The sequence below is a fragment of the Chelonia mydas genome, chromosome 3, assembly GCF_015237465.2.
Source record: "Chelonia mydas isolate rCheMyd1 chromosome 3, rCheMyd1.pri.v2, whole genome shotgun sequence".
Classification (NCBI taxonomy): domain Eukaryota; kingdom Metazoa; phylum Chordata; order Testudines; family Cheloniidae; genus Chelonia; species Chelonia mydas.
The window spans coordinates 125,902,771-125,924,468 of NC_057851.1; the positions used below are offsets into that span (position 1 = coordinate 125,902,771).

The window sequence follows — 21,698 nt, forward strand, 5'->3', positions numbered from 1 at the left end:
GTAAAGATAATTCAGGTTACACAGCCATGTTAACTGTTTTGTTCTTTATTTTGTCTTGGAACCTGGATTAGTAATTAGATTATAGATCACTTTAGTTTTAGAGAAACTCAGGATAGACTTCCATCTGGACATCCATCCTGAGTGTAGAAACCTCAACTTGGAGTTTCCTTACTGTTGAGTATTTAAGTTTTTTGTTTGTTTTTTTTTTTTAAAAAAGGGTATAGTTTCTCAGACATTAAATATATTAATTGTAACTCTGACTTAATGAAATTGTGTCTTAGCATAATTTATGTTACATTCCACCTCTAGAGTGGTGGTAATCAGTCACAGAAGGAAAGGCTTTGTCAGAATAGGATTTAAAAGTTTAACTATCAGGGAAGTAGACCTTTTCCCCATATGAGATTTTCTTTCTCTGAAAACTAGCCTTCAGTTTTATGGTCATTTGACACAACATGGATTAGAAACTTGTCATTTTGTAGGTATGTGCTCAAACCTGCATTTCTTATGCATGCAAAACATCTACTGACTTCAGTGGGAGTTTTAGAGAAGGAATTACAGAATCCGACCACTAGTCTGTGTTACTCCTCATGTTTTCTTCCATTCCATAGCTCTGATCCCTATGAAATTCAGGATTAATATACACCGAGGAGATGACTCACTATAGAGCCTTGCAATTTATTAGATATCTGTTGGAAATCACTTATTCTGATGGTGAAATATTGTTCCTGTTGAGATGAATGAGTTTTGCTATTGACTTCATTGGGGTCAGAATTTCACCTCGATTGTTTTGTGAGTGTATCTACAGCACGTGTGTTTTTTGGTACTGCTTTTAATTCTTTTCTGGGCTTGTGTTACTGACCACCTCAAATACAGATTGTTTTTAAGCTGTTTTCAGGAGCCATCATGGCACGTGGTGGTTGATATTTACTTTTGTGACATTTTTTCTTCAAGGGATGTGTTATTTCAGAATTTTGAAAGCTATAAACCTGAAGTGCAAGAACTTGTATGTGTGGCTGATCGTCTGGGTTCACTGATGCAATATGAGACGCCAGGATTCCTTCCAAATAAGAGAATGCACAGAGGTATGCGGGGGGACTCTGCATCTGGGAATGGAAATGAAAAATGTCGAGGCTTGCTTTGATAGCACTATGAGCTAATAAACTTAAGGTTGTTCTACACCGGGTACTTACATCGGCATAGCGACGTCTCTCAGGGGTGTGCAAAATCCACATCCCTAAAGGATGTAGCTTTGCCAGCTAACTCCTGGTGTAGACAGCACTAGGTCGATGAAGAATTCTTCCGTAGCTACCATTTATACGGAAGGTGCGTTACCTACAGTGATAAAGCTGTAGCAGTTTAAGTAAAAACATACCCTTAAAGTGATATGCAGTTGTAAAACTTTTTTCTTTACATTTCCATTCATTTGAAATGTATTAACCAAAAATGTGTAGATGTAAAATTTACAAATACCCACACTTTGTATCTTAACATGTACATATTTTCAGAGGCATCATGGTCTAGCTCTGGACTGGAAACCATGAACTACTGGGTCTTTATACCAGCATTAACACTAACAGCTTTTGTTCCCTTGAACAGGTCACTTAACTTGGCTGCTTCAGTTCCCCCCTGGAAGATGGAGAGTCTCTGATTGGACTAACTGGTTCTATATATTCTTTGTTGTTCAGCAATGGGGCTGGCTGCGTTGGAAGTAATGCAAGCTGTACAGCGGACATGGGCAAACTCAAAAGTTCGAATGAATGGGAAAACCAGATTGATGCAGTGGAGAGATATGTTTGACATTGCTGTGAAATGGCGAAGGTAATGCTTAAGAGAGGAGAACTACTAAGCCTTACCTTGTGATATTGATGCAAATTCCTGTTAGTGGAATTTAAGACCGACTGAACAACTGCAGGCTTTGTACTAGATGTGGAGGCAGATCTCTTCAGAATCTTAGTCCCTACTGCTTTAACTGCATCCTCACTTATGGGCTGGTCCACTGTGCAGTGTTTGCAAAGATTTTCATAAAGGGATGTTTAACAACTCTTCATCCAAAGGAGGAATACTCTTGCAGGTTGAGGTCTCCTTGGTCTGCACTTGGCAGAGATTAGAGGCACTGCACTTTTTCACAAGATGAATTTGAAGAGCTAAAATAAATAAGTATTATAAAGGAGGCAGAGGGTAGTGGGATACAAATCCATCTAGCAGAACAGAGGTTGGTTATTGTAAAGTAGTTTAGACTTTTTTCACATGCAGAGGACACTTGCATTGTATTTTTTTTCCCCATCAGTTAATCCATTTGGACAGGGAAGTTCATTAAATAGTATGAATGCTACTGAGTTAATTGTAGTAATCAAAAAGATTTGGTATGCTGTGCATGCTTTAAAGTTCCTTTTTATAAAGAAATTTTGGGCTTTTTTTCTGAACTTTGCAAGGAAGAATAGAAACAAGTTGATAGCTTGTGATGGCACTCATTGTTTTTAAATGGGAGCCTGGATCTAACCATCTTTCTAGCCTCTGCTTTCAATTTTACTTGTTCTCAATAAGGTAAAAATAACTTGAATAGTAAGACTATTTTTGTTGTAAAAATTTTTTTAAAAAAATTTATACACTACATTTACTGAGTTATTTACAAAAATCTTACATTTTTTTTCACCACTTCCTCCAACATACTGCCCCTTCCTGGGAGTTGCAATTCAGTTTGAAGAACTTTGTTCTAGATTACTGTTTCAAATGCAATCCAACTGATGACCAAAAGTTTCTGAGAAATGCACAAGGCACAGTAATTAGCACCCTTAGTGACAGTCACAGCAGAGATATAAATGAGAATCAACTATTTCATTCTTCTTTGAGTGATTGGCCACATGGATGTCACTCTTGGCACATATGTGTGTGAGGTTGGATTATTTTAGTTCTTAGTGTCTGTTGGGGCCATGCCTGTGCTGTAGATGGCTTTAAGCTGCCCACCCCACCCCCCACACACACACCTGAGGGCAGAGGGCCCAACTGTCCCTCAGTTCCTTCTTATAGCCTGTGGCAGCGAAATGAAACCCTTGTAACAGCCACTCTTTGCTCTGTGCGTTGCTAGTGTGAATTGGGATTATAGTTGGTAAAATGCATGTTGATTAAAAAAAAATTGCTTTGTTAGGTAGTCCACATAGACTAGACACTCCAACACCCAATACAGGGTTGCTAGCAACACGGCAGAAGCTAAATCACCAGAATTCATTGCTTATCTCTTGTGTGATGCTTTGATGTCTATGAATGATGAGTATTCTCAGTGCCTACTCTGCCTAGAAGAGGGACCCATCCCTGGGTGATGATCTGTATGTTGCTCCTTCTGTGCATGCACTTAGAGCTAGAGCAGCCTGCTGGAAGCTGTTCCTCCTTGGGAAATTGATACAAGCCTCCTCTGACTCAGAGAGGAAAGCTACTGCCTATCCTCAGACATCTGGTAAGTCTTGCTCCATTAGTGCCCTGATGAGCCAAGATTTCAGACCGAGTTTTCAGGCCACATCTACTGAAAGGCCCCATTTGTCTGCCATTATTCCAGCATTGACGTCCTCTGATGGGCAGGAGAGAGCATGGTTTTAGGGATGAGCAAAGCACAGGTCACCATCTCTGGTGCCCAGTAAGTTGAGACTTCTGATTTGTGTTGGGCTCCATCTAAGAGCCAGAAGCCTGTTAAGGCCCCTTCTGCTTCCCTGGTACTGACCACTAAGAGAACAGAAGTGGTACGTACTAAATATGTGGACTCCACTTCTCTTGGTACCAACCTTACCACTGAGCACCTTGGTACGCAGAGTCTTGGCACCAAGTGCATCAGTACTAAAAGCCTAGTACCTTCCACCTCAGTCCTGGTTGCCTAGAAACAGTGTCCAGCACTATCTACTACCTTGCTACCAGCTATCTTTTAGTACTAAAGCATACATGGTGCCAAATGGATTTGGTGCTGGAGTCACCTTTCTTTAAGAGATTTAAATCACCAGCTTCAGAGTTACCAGAATATCAGGCTAAGGAGGTATTCCTGGTACTGGCCTCTCCTTCAGAGGCAGGGCACTCCCAGTAGAATGGCCCCTTCCCTTGGAGGAAGTATATTACTACTACTACTCCACCTCTGAGCATTGTAGGGACTCGTCTCCCACCCATCTGCTCTCAACTCCCTGGATAGCACAGTGAGAAGTAGCAGAAAGAGGCCTGGGAGTCATAGGGAACATCCCTCCTGGAACCCCTCACAGTGTTGTTCACACCGCAGTGCATACTATGGCTAATGCAATAGCAATGAGAAAGGTTGTCATAGCTTCACTACTTGAGGATTCCCAGGGAGTTCCAAACAACAAGCAAGGACTTACCATTTGAGGGCAACAAACTTTGGCCCTCCAATCCTTTAAAGACCTCCACTCCTTTAAAGGACCGGTAACTCTACTCTCTGGGCCTCTTTTTTCCGCCCCAAAAAGAAGTTAAACAAGTCAGCAACCCTTATTCAGACAGCACTTCTCTGTCCAATATTATCATCGGCCACAGAGGACTTCAGAGCTATAGAGGAAGAGAGAGATTCCACTGGAGATGGCTCTCTGTCTAGTCTTCTGCTGCCCCTCAATCTGAGGCTTCCACCAGGCAATTTCAAAAGCATGGTAGAACCACCAGAGGATATTTTGTGCTTTAGACCCCCTCCCTGCCCTTTCCACATCAACATGGCAACTGCCTCTTTTATTTCCAGGAAGGTTGGGCTAGAATCATCTAGGACCAGTTGGTCCTACAACTGGAAGCAGTGGAGGAAGTACCCTTAGAATTTAGGGGCAGACATTTTTATTCCCGTTACTTTTTCATTCCAAAGAACCAGTAGTTGGCGACCCATCCTGGATTTTCAACATCCCAACAACTTCATTTGCTGGTTCAAATTCAGGATGTTCACTTTGGCCTCCATAATTTTCTTGTTAGATCCTCAACGTTGGTTCACAGCTCTTGACATGCAAAATGCGTTTCCATACATCCGTTCATCCAGCCAGCTAGATATACCTGAGATTCCTGGTAGAAACATCTAACTAAATGACCATTGTGTGGCCCCCTCATCGCTGTAGTATCTGAACATGTCAGTCTTTAATGTATTTATCCTCACAACACCCACAGGAGGTAGGGAAGTGCTATAATCTCAGTTTTACAGACGAGGAACCGAGGCACAGAGAGACTAATTGACTTGTCCAAGATCACACAGGAAATCTGGCAGAGCAGGGAGTTATTCCTAGGCTACAGCCCTAAACATTGGACCATCTATCAGTGAGTCCATCACTACCAGTACAGAGTCCTGCATTTTAGTTTTCCACAGCACTGAGGATACTCATCAAGGACTACTACAGACTCTGGCAAAAGAACTGAGAGACAATGGGGAGGGAAGTGTGAGGACATCTAGGGCACTGACATGACCCCAATCGATATTGCTGGCCAGAAGAATCTAGTCTTATGTGCATGCTCACCAAAAGCTGGAAGTCATGTGGACAATACATCCTGAAGAACCAGTTAGTGTATGTTTGTAACAGTTTAGACTAATGTGTTATACTAAAGTATTGCCTAGAGGCCTTAACCAAGTCAGGACCCCATTGTGGTAGACTCTGTACAGACATAAAATAAAAAGACAGTACCTGTCCAAGAGAAGTTAGTCTAAAAGACAAGATATAACATGGGTGAAACAAGTGGAAGAGGGGGGATGTGGTAACAATAATATGAAAAGTTTTTATCCTAAACTGGCAGTGTGCACAATTATTAGGTATAACAAGCTAATCAGTAACAGTAATCTGTTACTGTTCTTAAATGTAAATCTACCCCAAATAATATTTGAAGCATATCTGTCAGGCAATATTGAGGAAGCTTTTCCTCCCATCACCTGTGCTCCACCTGTTCTTTGGATAAATGGAGGACTTCGCTCTTGAGCTAGTGCCCCCATTTTAGCAGCCCTATGTGAGAAAAGATAGGGAAGTGACGTTACTGCCCTCTTTTTCTTATGGGAAGTGGTTCTCAGATACCAGAGGAGGATACAAGTTGCTAGGTTACGGCATGTGTTTAAAAGTTTCTGTGGATTCATTTTTTCCTGAAAATACTCTTGTTTTCCCTTTTGTATTAGGTAGTTAAAAAAGAGCTGTGAAAGATTGTAGGATATGTTGCAGCGATATACTCTGCTAGCATAGAGTTAACTATTTCAAACTGCCTAGCTGCATTAGTGAGAATTTTATTAACTGCTTTCTTCCTGTTACAGAGGCTGATACACATTTCAGTAAAAAAAAATTCAGCATCTTGTTTTATGATCTCTGAATTCAAGCTTTGCCTAAAGCCACTGATGCATGAACCAGCTTTTCAGAGCCACAGGTTGGCAGTTATGTTTAAGATGGAACTTTAGAAATTTTCACAACTGATATTTTCTCGATTTTTAAAATATGACCTATAGTAAGACTTCTTTAGCGGCACCAATTTTAACAGGGTATTTCTTTGTAGGATAGCTGATCCAGACCAGCCCGTGCTTTGGTTAGACCAAATGCCAGCTCGAAGTCTTAGTAGAGGCTTTAATAACCACATCAATCTAATCAGGTATGACGTTTTTGCCAAATCTTGTTTGCATTAGGAATTGTGCTCAAATATGTAGGCTGCTCATGAACTGTTATAGCTGACCGTGTTCAGTTTGTGCATACTATGTAATTTATAACGTTTTGTTTTTAATTCTAGTAGAGCTTTTGTTTGTTTTTCCACTCATTAAAAACAAATGATCATCTCTTGTGATTTTTTTTCACCCCCTTCTTTTTTCTGAATCTAATGTTTTATGTTATCTTTATTTTGGGGAGAGATAACTAGGTCCCAAAAGATAACTTTTCATTCTAGTTTTTAATTCCCAAATTAAAATACCTACTTCATATATCTAAGATTAAACCCATTGTGGTTGATGTATTTTCCACAAATGCTACTTCCAGAAGGCAATACTTCCAGCTGTAATTGCACAGTACTAGGCAATCTGTGTTTCCTACTTTGTAACCATCATCCATTAGTAGTATTTAGAGGAAATGTTTCAGCATGGAAAGGTTAAAGACACAGGTGTCAAAATACCTAAGAAGCTGAAAGGTAACTGCAGTTTCAGAAAAAGGTTTGAACTTGAAAAATTCAAAAAATCAAATCAAAATTCAAACGTTGTACGTTCCTTCTTTTTCATACCATAAAACAAGATTCTGTATAGCAAGCATTACAGCTCCACCTACCACGAAGCAATGGAGAAAGGAGAGAGACATGTGGCAAAATCACTGTCAATCATGGATGGAGAGTGTGTGTACACCCGCAAATATGTAGCTATGCTCCCATCTTCCTTTATGGGAAGCAGAATCCTTGTTTAATCCTGCTACTTTTATTTCTAACCCTGTTTTTCAGTGTTACTCAAAAAGGAAAAAAATTAGAAAAAGATCTTTCTAAAAATATTTTACAGAAAGAATCACTGATGTTTAAAGCCCCCAGTACACAGGATGATAGTATTCGTTCTCTCTTTCTCACTCACTCACTGCAACTCCTACCATTTCCCATTCCACAGATTGTAGCTCAACAATTGCCTTGTAGGGCCAGATACATTAGCTGTTCCCAGCTCTTCAGGGACACTGTTCTGCTCAGACTTCTGTATTCTTCCTCTCAAATTAAATTCTGCTTCCTGGGCCCCAGTCTTCTCTTAACTTTTGCTTTATCCTCCTCTCTCTCCCATTAAAAGTGCAACAGAATCCAAACACTCTTCATTCTTAAAGTGTGGAGGGCAACCCCTACCTCAGGCCATAACTCATTACCTGTTTTTTCCCCCCAATATGGGAGATAGAGGGAGAAGCAGAGCTTGAACCTCCAGCTTTAGCTTGTGTCGTCAGCATTAATAAAAAGAACTCTAAGGAATGCCCTACTCTTGCTAGGGTTATTAATAGTGAGAAAAGAGTGCCTACTTTGCAAAGGGATTTCTCTGTCTCTGACCTCCAGTTCAGTAACCCTGCTTGTCTCTCAGTAGTCTAAATATTTTTTATGCCTGTCATCAGATAACACCAGCAATCCTATAGTTTGATGTTCCAACAAGTCTAGTGAGTTCCTGTGAGATGTCTAGGCTATACTTATACTGAAATGGGTTACTGTATCTTCATAAGGTGCAGGACCAGACTGAATCAATTTCTGACCTTTCCTTTTGGCCTGACCTGTGCTCCCGGGGTTTGTACCATGGCTTGAATAATACTGATAGTGCTTTCTTGACAGAAAGATTGATTAATATCCCTACCTGGATTACAGTTTGCAAGGGCCTAAATCTTCCCAGACTAATGAACCTTCCTGCTTCCCCATCTCAAGTTTTGACTGCATCCTTTCTGAGTCCAAGAGCCCTCTTTCTCCTTTGCACATTATTGAATTCCTTTCTGAGAATAACCATTTAATCTGGGGTTGAATGAGGCAGATGGAGAGAGTAGTAGCTAGTAGTACTCTCCCAAGCTCTGCCTTCCATCCACTCATGACCATCAAAATGAGATATCACTTGCAATAGATTATGCAATACTGCTAATCTGTTGCACAAATCTGCACAAATAGGATAATCCTTTCTTGTGTGCTTTAATCAGCCATGAAATAGTTTTGCAAAACTGCTAATTCATATATCATAACTAGGCTTCAGATGAAAACCTTGTTGAGATTAATGGGATCATTTCATACCTCTGGGCTGTTGTTTCAGGCAGATTTAGGCATTGGTTTATGTTCAGTTTATATTTTGAAGGTTATTTTCACAACCATAAAGGCTAGGGGCTTAATCTTTATCAAGCTTGGATTCTTGAGCACAAGATAGCAGCCTCAAAAAAGTAGTACTAATTTTCAGAGCTATACGAACTAGCCCAATTTGATTTCTATATATAGTAGTTAGATGAACCAAAAAGTTGTGTAGGTTGTTTCAAGGAGTACCAAGAGCAGTAAGTTTGATTGCTTGCAGTAGAGCCCATAGTAGACTGCTGGGAGGCCGGAGGTGAACCAAAATAACCTCTTTCTTTTTCCCACACTTCGACTTGCAGGATAAAGTACGTGTTCTCCTGGGAGTGGGGAAAAGGGTTTGGAAACTTGTTACCTTCACTCACCTGATTTCCTTGCATAGTTATGAAAGATCAGGTCAGACGGTGCTCAGCCTAGTCTCATAGGATCCCTTTGGCCCATACTGTCACCATTGTTTCTGTACATAATAGTCTTTTTGTTAGGTCCATACTAACAATACCTTCTTTGTCTGGGACTCCTTTATGCAGGGTCCAATTCCATGCAACAGTTCTTACTACCTCAGTCTGGCATCTTGGAGGATGATAAATGATGGTTTCTGCATTCGATTTTTTCCTTGTAGAGGCTTAACCGCTGGAGAGTCCCAGAAAACTTTCCACCGTAGTCTTTTAGTCACTCGAATATGGAACATTTCTGTTGGGTGGCCCTTTGGGAACGCCTCACAAGTGTTTACAAAGTCTTTTCACTTGATTTTCTTAGGGTTCTGTATGGGTCTAGGGCTTAGCATTCTTAAGCTGCCATTTCCTCTCTTTTGAGACCGTATAAGAGTGCCTTAGGCTCCTCTCCATCTGGTTATAAGTTATCAAATCTTTCTTTGCCTTTTTGAAAGTCTAAACTTTTGTTTTTATGGGCAAAACAAGGATTTGAGACCTGTTCTCAGTGATGAAAGCTGTCAGTATTCCTCCAAGTATATGTTGAGACACCCACTACTACTATCTGTTCTTGGGCATTCTGAAGAGGTGGCAGCGCCTATCAAGTAGAGGGAGTTGGGGAACAACAAATAACTCTTGAGCCACTACCTGATGTCTTTCCTTATTCATTACCACTTCTCACTGGCTAGATCCAGCATCCTTTTAGGCTGACTTTGGTATCTGAGTTCTCCAAGCTATCATTCAGTTAAATGCTGTTTTCTTATTTTTACTCCTTCATACTTCTGCCTGTTGTACAGAAAGCTTTTGTGTAGGATGAAATAAGATGGGACGTACAACAAGGGCAAATCTTGTCAGTAATTGTTTATCATCCATTCTCTTTCCCTTTCTTTTCTAACATATACACTTGAGTATTCTAATTCTGATCAGTGTTTATTCCCACTGAGGTAAATGAAAATCAGTAGGACTGTGTGAGTAGTAAGGAGTGCAGCACAAAAATGAGTTAAGGTGCTATAATCAAGCCCTGAATAATTATAGAAAGAGGATAGAGACTGGCTATAAACATATCTCCTATGATTGACAGTGGTTTTAGCCTCCTGGTATATGTAGCTGTAACGTTTGCTATATAAAATCTTATTTTGTAGACTGGAGAACATGAAGGATTCCTACAAATACAATAATGGTATGTAATGTTCCCGTTCAAGGCATTATGTATGGCTACATTTCTGACAGGACTCTTTTGAGAGTTTACAGGCTCATACCTAATGTTCAAGGAAGAAGGCACCAAGTCAGCTGTTTGTTTGCTTGTGGACTGCTGATTAAATATTTAATTTCCTGGAAGAGCAGTAGAGTGCAGTATTTAGATAATATCTAGAACTGAAAATCTTCTTGAAAATGTCCTGGAGTTTGAAACATCTGGTGTCTTTCTAGATGGAAATGTGTTTTAAAGTTATTGCACTCCACTCATTCTCCCTCACCCCTTTAAAAAAAAAAATGTGCATACTTGATATTTTGCAGGGTCCTTAAGATATTCTCCTACTCTGAATCTGGATTCAGTGAATCATCCCAGAAAACTTTGATTTCAAACAAAAATAATTACAATTTTATGTGTGGGATTTAGGGACAGTTAATACAGACACATCCATGAGAAGAGGATACTTAAAGTTGTTTAGAACAGACATCACAATCACATACCAGTGCTCAAAGTAAACCAGTTACGGTTAGGATTATCTGTCCCTGCATTTTTCTTCACAGATAAACACATACAGCTTTCTAGTATACAAAAAATATTTGCAAGTCCAAATTGGTAGTTGTGGTACTGATTTTTTTTTTTTAACTGTACACAAGAACACTGGTGGTAGTGCGGGAGCACACATGAAAAGTAGCTTGTTGAAAAGCAGCAAGAGCAGTGAGACCTTGAAGATTCTACAAGCCCCTATTGAAAATACATGGCTTACTTATTTATTCAGACAAACCTCTGATTAAGCGTCCACTACTCTTCCATACACTACTGTATGGAAATCACATATCATGCTTTTATGAACAGCATACCTGTTAGTTATGAAGTGGACTATCCTAGTAGACATTTTAAGACATTTTTGTTTATCTTCTCTCTACAGGGGACAAGTCATTAACATGAGGTACCTGGAATATTTTGAAAAAATACTTCATTTTATCAAAGACAGGATCCTTGTTTATCATGGGTAAATGGTTTATTTAATATTTTTTCCTTCCACCTTCAATATCAATTCAAAATTGTATTATATTCATAGACCATACAGAAAGTCTGGGGAAATATTTTCATAAAGTTCCAGTACATCCATAACTGTGTCCTCTTACCAATGGGAGAAGAAATGCCATATGAAAGAAAGCAAAGTAATCTTCTCTTTTACATATGAATGATAATAGTAATTCAAGTAATTAATTTTTAAGAGTACCTGTACCCATCCTTCTGGCCTATATCAGGCATGGGTGGATCTTAGCCCTGTCTTACAAGGGAGGGTGTTCAAAGTGGTCATGGAAAATGTTGTTTATCCATACTCCAGATTACGGGAATATGAAATAATTAATTTTTCTGAACAATATTGGTGGTTGATGTGTGCAGCCTATAGCAGGGAGACGTGGGCATGGCTTTGTATGGATCATCTGTGGAGGGTAATATGTAGGAAATTGTTATCTTTGACAGGTATTATGAAGGCTGGGGATCAGAGTGTTTTCAGCCCTTATAAGTGAGTGTGATCTGTAGTTTAAAAACCCACCCTAAAGGCTTTTCTCTGGAATAGTGAAGTTTGGAGAAAGTTTGATGGGAGGTGATTAAGGACAAAAGGAAGATACTTAATATTGCAGTTGGACTATAGAGGATATTTTGTGACTTCCTCACAAGTGAATTACAACCTTCTAATGTCTCTACTTCCAAATACATGGCTCTTTTTGTAGCTAAAATGTTCTAATAGTGTTGTAAATTAATGGATATGTGTTTACAGCCTTTACTTCAATATTAGCAAAGAAATCTTGTGTGGAGTTCCCCTATGTTTTCTGCAGAAAGAACGAGGAGTACTTCTGGCACGTTAGAGACTAACAAATTTATTTGAGCATAAGCTTTCGTGGGCTAAAGCCCATTTCATCAGATGCATGTAGTGGAAAATACATTAGGAAGATATCTATATATACAGAGAACATGAAAAAATGGGGGTTGCCGTACCAACTCTTAACAAGACCAATCGATTAAGGTGGGCTATAATCAGCAGGAGAAAAAAAACTTTTGTAGGGATGGTCAGGATGGCCCATTTCAAACATTTGACAAAAAAGTGTGAGTAACAGTAGGGGAAAAATTAGCATGGAGAAATAGTTTTTAGTTAGTGTAATGACTCATCCACTCCCAGTCTTTATTCAAGCCTGATTTAATGCTGTCCAGTTTGCAGATTAATTCCAGTTCTGCTGTTTCTCATTGGAGTCTGTTTTTTGAAGTTTTTTTTGTTGAAGAATTGTGACTTTTAGGTCTGTAATTGAGTGCCCAGGGAGGTTGAAGTGTTCTTCAACTGGTTTTTGGATGTTATAATTCTTGACGTCTGATTTGTGTCCATTTATTCTTTTGCTAAGGGACTGTCTGGTATGGCCAATGTACATGGCAGAAGGGCATTGCTGGCACATGATGGCATATATCACATTGGTAGATGTGCAGGTGAACGAGCCTCTGATACTGTGGCTGATGTGATTAGGTCCTATGATGGTGTCCCTTGAATAGATATGTGGACATATCTACATAGGAATGTAAGATGTTCACTGGTTAACTGGTTAGCATTAATCTTACCGGTTAACCACCTTAACTGTTAACCTCGGGCTGGCCTGCTGGTCAGCCCCAACAGCCCCACACCGGCTGGCCCAGCAGCCCCACGTTGTCCGGAGTGGGCCCTGCTGCGCTGCCCGGCCGGCCCGCCAACCCCAGCTCCCCAACCCTGCCCCCCACCAGCCAGGTCGGCCCCAACAGATCAATCAGTTAACTGTTTAAACAATTAAAATATATTTAGTTTAAACGGTTAACTTTTTAAATGGTATTTACATCCCTAGTTCCTCTAGATCAAGTGGCAAAGCATGGTGTGGAAAGTTTGTGATATTGCTGCCGATTTTGTACGTACCCTGTGTGCAAACAGTATATTTCAGTAGCTAGGGGGTGTTGATTTGCATCTTCCATAAACAGCAGATTTACTTTTGGAAAATTAAATTATTCTCCTATTTAGGAATAGATAAACTTCTGTGCTTTATTGAAACGTATTGCTCAGAGTGGTCCTGCGTGCTCTTGTTTACTGGGCGCTAGGGGAATACAATTTATACTCCCACATGATGTCTGAGAGCAGAAAGCTTTTTTTGCAAAGCCTAGCTATTGTTTCCTGACCCTGACCCTGACTCCCGCCCTCCCCCCCAGGTCTAAGGCATTTGGGCTGCAATATTAGAAATAGTTCCAACATGTCCACTGGGCTCTGGGGCTTGACCATGCTCTTTTTCTTTGTGCCAGATTCTCCCAGCAGCAGCACAGACAGAGCAGTGGATTTAGCATTCCCACTTCACCCATTGCAATCTGAGATTTAAATGCTGATTTTGGCAGGTGGGGGGCAGCAGGGAGCTAACTTTTGCAACCCAGTGTCTCCCACAGTTCTGGACGTCTGGGCTGCTCTTCTCACCTTTCACCTCACAAAGACAGATCAGTGATTTTGGTGCCATGCAGTCTGGCCACTCCCCCTGTGTTCCAGACAGAGAGTGGCAGTTTCTTTTGCTTCTGCCCTAACTCCTTCTATTTTAACTTTTCTGCTCAGTTTTTTGGGCAGTGTTGAGCAGTGTTTCCTCCTTTGCATTTCTCCTCCTCCTCCTGGGTTGGTTATCCCTTGGGAGGTTTAACCCTCCCTGAGCCTCTGTTGCAGCATCTCCCTGCTGGCTCCTCTTCCCCTTGCAGGCATGGCAGAGCAGCCAAGAAAGCACTGGGTCAAATCCAAGTGATGCTCTATTTGTGAAGTATCCTTCCCCGGCTCGGCAGACAGTGAGGAGTGCCCAACCTCCGTCCGTAATCTGTTAGGTCCCAGTGCTGCGAGTTGGATAGGCAGTTGGGATCCCCTGCCCATGAGGGCAGCCACAACTCCTATGGGGCAAAATGAACTGGGACCAGTCCTAGTCAACATATTCATAAATGATCTGGAAAAAGGGCTAAATAGAGAGGTGGCAAAGTTTGCAGACAATACAAAATTACTCAAGATAGTTAACTCTTCACGGTCAGCTTTGGATTTACAGAGGGATCTCACAAAATTGGATGACTGGGCAACAAAATGGCAGATGAAATTCGATGTATAAGGAAAGTAATGCAATTGGAAAACATAATCCCAACTATAGATACAAAATGATGGTGTCTAATTAGCTGCTACCACTCAAGAAAGAGAACTTGGAGTCTGTGGATAATTCTCTTAAAAACATCTGCTCAATGTGCAGCAGCAGTTGAAAAAGCTAACAGTGTTGGGAACCATTAGGAAAGGGCTAGATAATAAGACAGAAAATATCATAATGCCTCTATATAAATCCATGGCACACTCACATCTTGAATACTATGTGCAGTTCTGGTCACCCCATGTCAAAAAGTATGTATTAGAATTGGAAAAGGTACAGAGAAGGGAAACAAAAATTATTAGGGGAATGGAACAGTTTTTCATATGAGGAGAGATTAGTAAGACTGGGACTTTTCAGCTTGGAAAAGAGATGACTAAAGGTGGATATGATCGAGATCTACAAAATCATGACAAGTGTGGAGAAAGTACATAAGGAAGTGTTATTTACTCCTTATACCACTAGAACTAGGGGTCACCAAATGAAATGAACAGTCAGCAGGTTTAAAACAAAAGGAAGTATTTTTTCACACAACGCACAGTCAATCTGTGAAACTCATTGCCAGGGATGTTGTGAAGGCCAAAACTATAACAGGGTTCAAAAAAGAACTAGATAAATTCATAGCCAAGATGGTTAGGGATGGATCGCCATACTCTGAGTGTCCCTAGTCTCTGTTTGCCAGAAGCTGGGAGTGGATGACAGGGAATGGATCACTCGATGATTGCCTGTTCTGTTCATTCACTCTGAAGCATCTGGCATTGGCCACCGTCACAAGACAGGATATTGGGCTAAGATGGACCATTGGTCTGACCCAGTATGGCTGTTCTTATGTTCTTAAGCCTTCATACTAAAGGTATGGGACCATTGCCCAGAAGACATGAAAGATCAGGTATGGGTTCTGACAGATGTTCAACTCCTTACAGTGATGATCAGCCCACAACATCCAGAAAGACATACCCATCTGCCTTCCAGATCCTTTAGTCCTTGTAGCAGGCAAAGCCTGGAGACCCAAACAGTCCATGGCCTCTGGAGTGAGGAGGAAAAGGCTGACAGTATAAACCATGTTTATGAGGGGACTGGGAGCTTTTTCCTTTACAAGTTAATTAGATCAGGGAGTTTCAGGAATCAGACCAAAATTCCCTCTGTTGAATACTTGATCAATGAAGATGGTCCAATTCACTGTGTCTCAAGAGCTGAACAGGATTCAAGGGTCCTCATGGAGGTATTGCCAAAGAAGTATCCACTGGTGTTTTGCCTGACAAAGAATATAGCATTGTTTCTGACTTCCTCCCAAGAGTGAGACCTGGACTTTCTTTAGGATGGTTCTTTGCACTGCCTCTCCCATTATGTCTGAAGATGAGGAAGCACTGGAGCTCAGGATCTCCACAACAGGCTAAAACCAAAAAGGGAACACCAAGCAAGGGGAGGTTGTAGGGATGACCAATCTTACTGATGCTAAAGAAGCCCAAATATAGGAACAGTGCTCCAGATCCTAATCTCTTTCCACAAACTCTAGCTTCTCTTATGAAGAAGGGGAGCTCTTGGCTTTGGATAATAATAGACAGGAGTCAAAGGTGCAGGAGAGAGGTTCTATTTGTCCCCTAGATGTGTGTGAAGCAGTGAGGATAGCTTACCAAATCATGAGCTGGATTCTCCGTCACTTGAAATTTTTAAATCAAAATTGGATGATTTTGTAACGTATGATCCATCTTCATCCAAATTATTGGTTTTCCTATAGGAATCACTGGGTGAAACTTGATGGGTTGTGTGATGCAGGAGATCAGACTAGATGACCATAATGCTCCCTTCTGGCCTTAAAATATATGAAACCATAGAGAGGAAGGGGGTGACTACCATTGAGATCTAGCCAGAGAGAGGATGAGTAGACTAACGCCAAGGACATGTATTTCCAATCCAAAATTCAGATAGAATTTGCTATCCCCCTTGATTCATCTTTTGAAGAGATCTATAGGAAGAAGTAAGAATGCCCAACAAATGGAAGAGACTTAGTTGGCAGGCCCTGAAATTCTACAATCCTATAACTAAAGGATTCTCTGTTCACAATCCACAGGATTGGAGCAGTGGCATCTTGGAAAAACACAACATAAAATACGAAGATGTCATTCCCAAAGATCTTATAGAAAGGGGAGTCAAGGCTTTCAGAGTATTATACTTGTGGGAGAAGAGACCTCAGTGGTGATACAAAATTATATTAATAAGTATTATAACTTATTTTAAAAGCCATTAAAAGCTTGTTTGCACGTTTTCTGAATATTGATATAGCTACAAGAATGTTAGAGCCAGGATGCTTGGAAATAAAACAATTCACATTTAGCTAATTATATTACAAAATGTTAAAACTAGTCAAAGGTATTCCAGAAGGTTTCTGCTTCTATCTCCCAAAGACAAGCAAACCTCAAGCAGACACAAACTATGTAAACACTTTTTGGAAGAAACCTGATTGTGAAAGGAGTGTAGGTTTGTGTTATCAGAGTAAGAAATCTAGGTAAAGTGGGCTCTACCAACCCTACTCTCTGGCAAAAAAATCTGCTTGTGCTCTTAAAAATTTAGAGGAAAATGTGTAGTTGGAAGTGTTTTAAATATTCTTTTATTTTTTAAATATGGGAATGATAAACACCTTTGTGAAACGCAGACTTGCAAATATGTTAGATAAATGCAAAGCTCCTAATGCCATTGCTGTGTAAATGGTAACATGCTTTATGTTCCACCATGGAATCTAATGACTTTGCTAAACTAGTGAGAAACAATTAGAGCTGGCCTAGCACTTCTTGTTCTTTAAACTAAATATTTTTAATAACTTTTAAGAGATTTGGCATCCAACAATTTAAAACTACCCCTGCCTCCCCCACCCCCACTGAAATATTGTGACTTTAGTGAAGCATGCACCTGCAAGCAAGGCTTTATGAGCTGCTGAAGAATCTTCCAAGTTCCTTCAAAAGGTGGCTTCTCCTCCACTCGCAAAAGGGTGTGCTCCTCTATCCCAGTCAAGGGTACTTGAGCCTCACAGCTTAGATACTGAGAGTACATGGGATACTCTGTGTGTGTGTGTGTGTGTGTGTGTGTGTGTGTGTATTGTGATTGCATCTACATAGACGATCAAGTCAAGCATGTGTAGTCTGCGTCTTAACCATTCAGTAGCTGAAGGAAGGGCCTTTAAGTCCATGAGGGAACCATAAAGTCTTTGCCAATGCGTGCAGCCTGCAAGTATATGACCAACATCTTCTAACTGGCCACAGTGGCAAAATGCGGAATCAAAAAGGCCCCACTGATGATCATTAATAGCACATCTGGTCACTCTGCATCAGAAGCAATTGGGCTTTACTCAGAGATGACGTGAAAGGTCAAAACTAAGGGGCTGGACTGTTGGATCTGTCATGATATAGGCATTCGCTATGTTTTGAAGCTTGATCATGACACCTAGTATGCAACCTGAAGGTGTAGTTCTCTTCTTTTCAGCTTGTTTGTCCCAAATGTCTGAGTGTGTGAGAGATCAGGCTCCAGAATGGAAGATTTGCTATCTTATTACCTGATTTCCTTTCTGTGAGTGACCTCTGTTTCCAGTTTGCCCTACCTAACAAGCTTTTTTGGGTGTCTGTGGGTCTTTTGTGGATCCAGGTAAATGGTTAATATTGTTGAATAAGGCTTTATCATCATGTACGTGTTTAATTTCCTAATCAGAATTTAGCATTTCCTCGCAGCTTTGAAAGTATGAATCTGGGGAAATGGTAAGAAGGGGTGTGGTGAAGTCTGAAGGCCAGTCTGAATGTTTACAGAAGAGGTGCAATCTGAATGTCTAATCTGTGGTGAATTCAGTTTAGGGTTGCCAACTGTCTAATCACACAAACCCAAACACCCTGGCCTGGCCCGGCCCCTTCCCTGAGGCCCTGCCCCACTCACTCCATCAGCCCTCCCTTGGTTGCTCACTCTCCCACACTCTCATTCACTTTCACCAGGCTGGGGCAGGGGGTTGGGTTGTGGGAGGGGGTGCGGGCTCTGGGCTGGGGCCGAAGGGTGCAGAGTGTGGGAGGGGGCTCTGGGCTGAGTCTGGAGCAGGGGGTTGGGGTACAGAAGGTGGTGTGGGGTACAAGCTCTGGGAGGGAATTTGGGTGCAGGAGGGGCTCAGGGCTAGGGCAGGGGATTTGGGGTGTGGGAGGGAGTTTGGGTGCAGGAGGGTGCTCCAGGCTGGGGCAGGAGATTGGGGTGTGAAGGGGGTTTGGGGTACTGGCTCCGGGATGGGGCTCAGGGTTTGGGGTGTGGGCTCTGGGAGGGAGTTTGGGTGTAGGAGGGGCTCTGGGCTGGGGTTGGGGTGTAGAAGGGGCTGAGGGGTGAGGGCTCTGGCTGGGCAGCGCTTACCTCAGGTGGCTTCTGGGTGGCAGCAGAGCTAAAGCAGGCTCCCTGCCTGCCCTGGCCCCGCCCTGTGCCACTTGTGGATGCAGCCACCACGAGGGAGTAGGAGGCTCTGTGCACTGCCCTGCCTGCAAGCACCGCCCCTGCAGCTTCCATTGGCTGCAGTTCCTGGCCAATGGAAATTGCAGGCAGGGGCAGCGTGGAGACTCCCTACCCCCTCACACACACTCCCCTGGGCCACAGGGACTTGCTGGTTGCTTCCCGGAGCGACACAGGGCCAGGGCAAGCAGGCAGGGAGCCTGCCTTAGCCCTGCTCGCAGCTAGACTTTAAGCGAGCTAAAATCTCCCAGATTGGCTTCAGTAGCCTCCGGGAGATAGAGCCCGATTCCGGGAGACTCCTGGCAAAACTGGGGGGGTTGGCAACCCTAATTCAGTCATAGAAAGAAAATCATTAGGTAAAAAATGTCTTATTGTATTGTTTAATTTTCATCCCCTGACCAAATGGGAAGAGCGGGGAAATTTGCCAAGGGAAATGCAATAGAATATAATGTAGTAGTTCACTCCATTAACCGTCATAAATGGTTGGTTACATTGACACTAGATGGATATTCTGAAAAATGCTAGATTTGTTTCACCGTTGTGTTTCTCTATGTTAAAATTGTTGCATATGTTTTATTATAGTGCTAATAATCCTAAAGGTTTGCTAGAAGTTAGAGAAGCACTGGAAAATGTACATAAAGTAGAAGACCTTCTCCCCATAATGAAGGTAAGTTTTGCAACAACCTTCAGCTTGTGGGTAACAATTTAAATGGACAGTTGTATGTCTAATTTAAAATGAACAACTGTAGGAACTTCGGCTATATTCTAAAGAATTAACATACTAATCAAAATAACTGCAAATCTGCTCATCTAAGGCTTGATCCTTCCCTTAGATGCATGTGATGTGTACCTGAGAAGACTTAATCCAATAATTATTTTTAATTAGTAAAAGAAAAATATGCCTGTAAAAGGGAGAAAAAAATTCTGTGTGTACTGGTTCCTTGAAGCCAGGCTTCCTAGTGATGAGGATTTTTATTTGGAACCTGAATGACTGGCTCATCTTAACTGTGTAAAACATAATTGAACAAACTGAAGAAAAGAGTTTATGGAATTGGAGTTTATGGAGTATGGAACATTTTTTTTCAGTTCAGGGCCACTGATTTGAATGTGGCCCAGAGCAGCAATGAGCAAAAGTAGTTGCCTGTTAATGGCTGATGACCAACGTGGAATGAACTGATGGCTTCTACTCTGATCTAATGGAAAAGTGCCAGAATCATCAAACCCAGCTCGCCCCTTCCAATTATTAGCACCCTGTTGGTAGCCTCCATAAAAAGGCTTTGGATTATGTGGCATGGAAACTGAGTTACTCTTTCATCCCTACTAACCATTAGGTCCTTCCAGCTCAGGGTTTAGTTCTAAGATTTTTCAAATAAATCTAATGTTAGTTGAATATTTAAATCTTTGGGAATATGGCAAGAAGGGCTTGATTTAAAAAAAAAAATCTCTAAAATGAACAGAATATAAATAAAATATTCAGACTTGAATAGTTCAGAAAGGAACATTCACACCAATCAAAGCAGGGTAATTCAAACTGATCAGGTATAGATGTCTTCACAGAAGTTTAAACGCTGCTACCTAGGCTTTCTGTGTGGTTCTCTGATAAGTGGCGCAAATGTCACCTTCAAGTTACTTTCTTAAAGCATATATTAAGGGTTGTCTGAGGGTTAGGGCAGTTTAAGACCATACCTTTACAGCCCTGTCAGCTCTCAGTCTCCAACCCGGTGCTCACCTTTTTTTAGAGTGGATTCCAGTAAAACTAAACAAAAGCCTGGGAAGGAAAAATTGAAAGATATTTGATTGTCCTGTACAACACATTATGATATTGGAAATCATAATGTAAGGCCCTCTAAAGCAAAATGGATGCCACTTTTTGCAGAGGTACTTGACAAAAGGAAATGTTATGAGCTGATTTGAAAACACAGATTAGTACAGAGATGACAAAAATATATAACTATTTAAGGAACTGTGAATGATTTAGCTAGAAATAAAGATCTCTTCCTAAGAATTGGCAGCAAATATTCCTGGTCTTCAAAAAACAATGATTTGATCCGATTTGGATTGCATGTGTACCCTTCTCAATTGTACATATCCCATTGGAATGCTATTTCTCAATAAAAGCTTTTAATTTTTTTAAATAATGAAATCCTGTTGGCCAAAACATAATTCCATGGATCATACTATTGTATTTTAAAAGACATGGTTGCAAAAGCCATTCACTCAACAATGGAAATGGAGCAATTGTCTTTAATGCTGCATGGATAAATTGAGAGAGCCAGTTAGTATTTAAGTGGTCTGGTTGTTCAAATAGGTGGGTAACTTTGAATAGAACTTGACTCTTAGCTTTATTTGAATAAAGTTATTGTGGTTTATAATTGTCACATTAGTTATGGCCTTTGGCTTCAATTTTAAATTTTAATCACTATTTTTTGGCTTTGCAAAATTTGAAAAAGCGTTTTGTTTTGTTTTTTCTTCTGGTGAGGAGAAAACTATGCAAAGAATGTTGAATGAGATTGGCTAACAGTAAAAAATTGTGAGCTATGTTCTGGAATGCAGTTTAGAGTAATTCATTTAATTACAAAGTATAAACGTAAAATACAGACTCTAAAACTTATATTACTGTTTTCACATTAATATGCCAAATGATGAGTATCATACTGGGGCTTGGGAAAAACATTTGTCTGTATAGTTCTAGCTTAG

The 21,698-nt window shown here is 40.9% G+C and overlaps 1 protein-coding gene across 10 annotated transcripts in view; it reads left to right on the plus strand.

Moving 5' to 3' along the window:
* The window catches only part of TTC13 (tetratricopeptide repeat domain 13), an 81,842-nt gene that overhangs the window by 47,992 nt on the left and 12,152 nt on the right, over nucleotides 1-21,698 (plus strand). For all 10 annotated transcript variants that reach the window (XR_005224786.2, XR_005224790.2, XR_005224784.2 and 7 more), the window contains exons 13-17: nucleotides 952-1,082; nucleotides 1,686-1,818; nucleotides 6,484-6,576; nucleotides 11,288-11,371; nucleotides 19,584-19,668. Coding sequence is in view for 3 of the 10 variants with exons in the window: in XM_043543261.1 (XP_043399196.1) it covers nucleotides 952-1,082; nucleotides 1,686-1,818; nucleotides 6,484-6,576; nucleotides 11,288-11,371; nucleotides 19,584-19,668 (526 nt within the window). In the remaining 7 variants the exon portion in view is untranslated. The remainder of the gene's footprint in view (nucleotides 1-951; nucleotides 1,083-1,685; nucleotides 1,819-6,483; nucleotides 6,577-11,287; nucleotides 11,372-19,583; nucleotides 19,669-21,698) is intronic.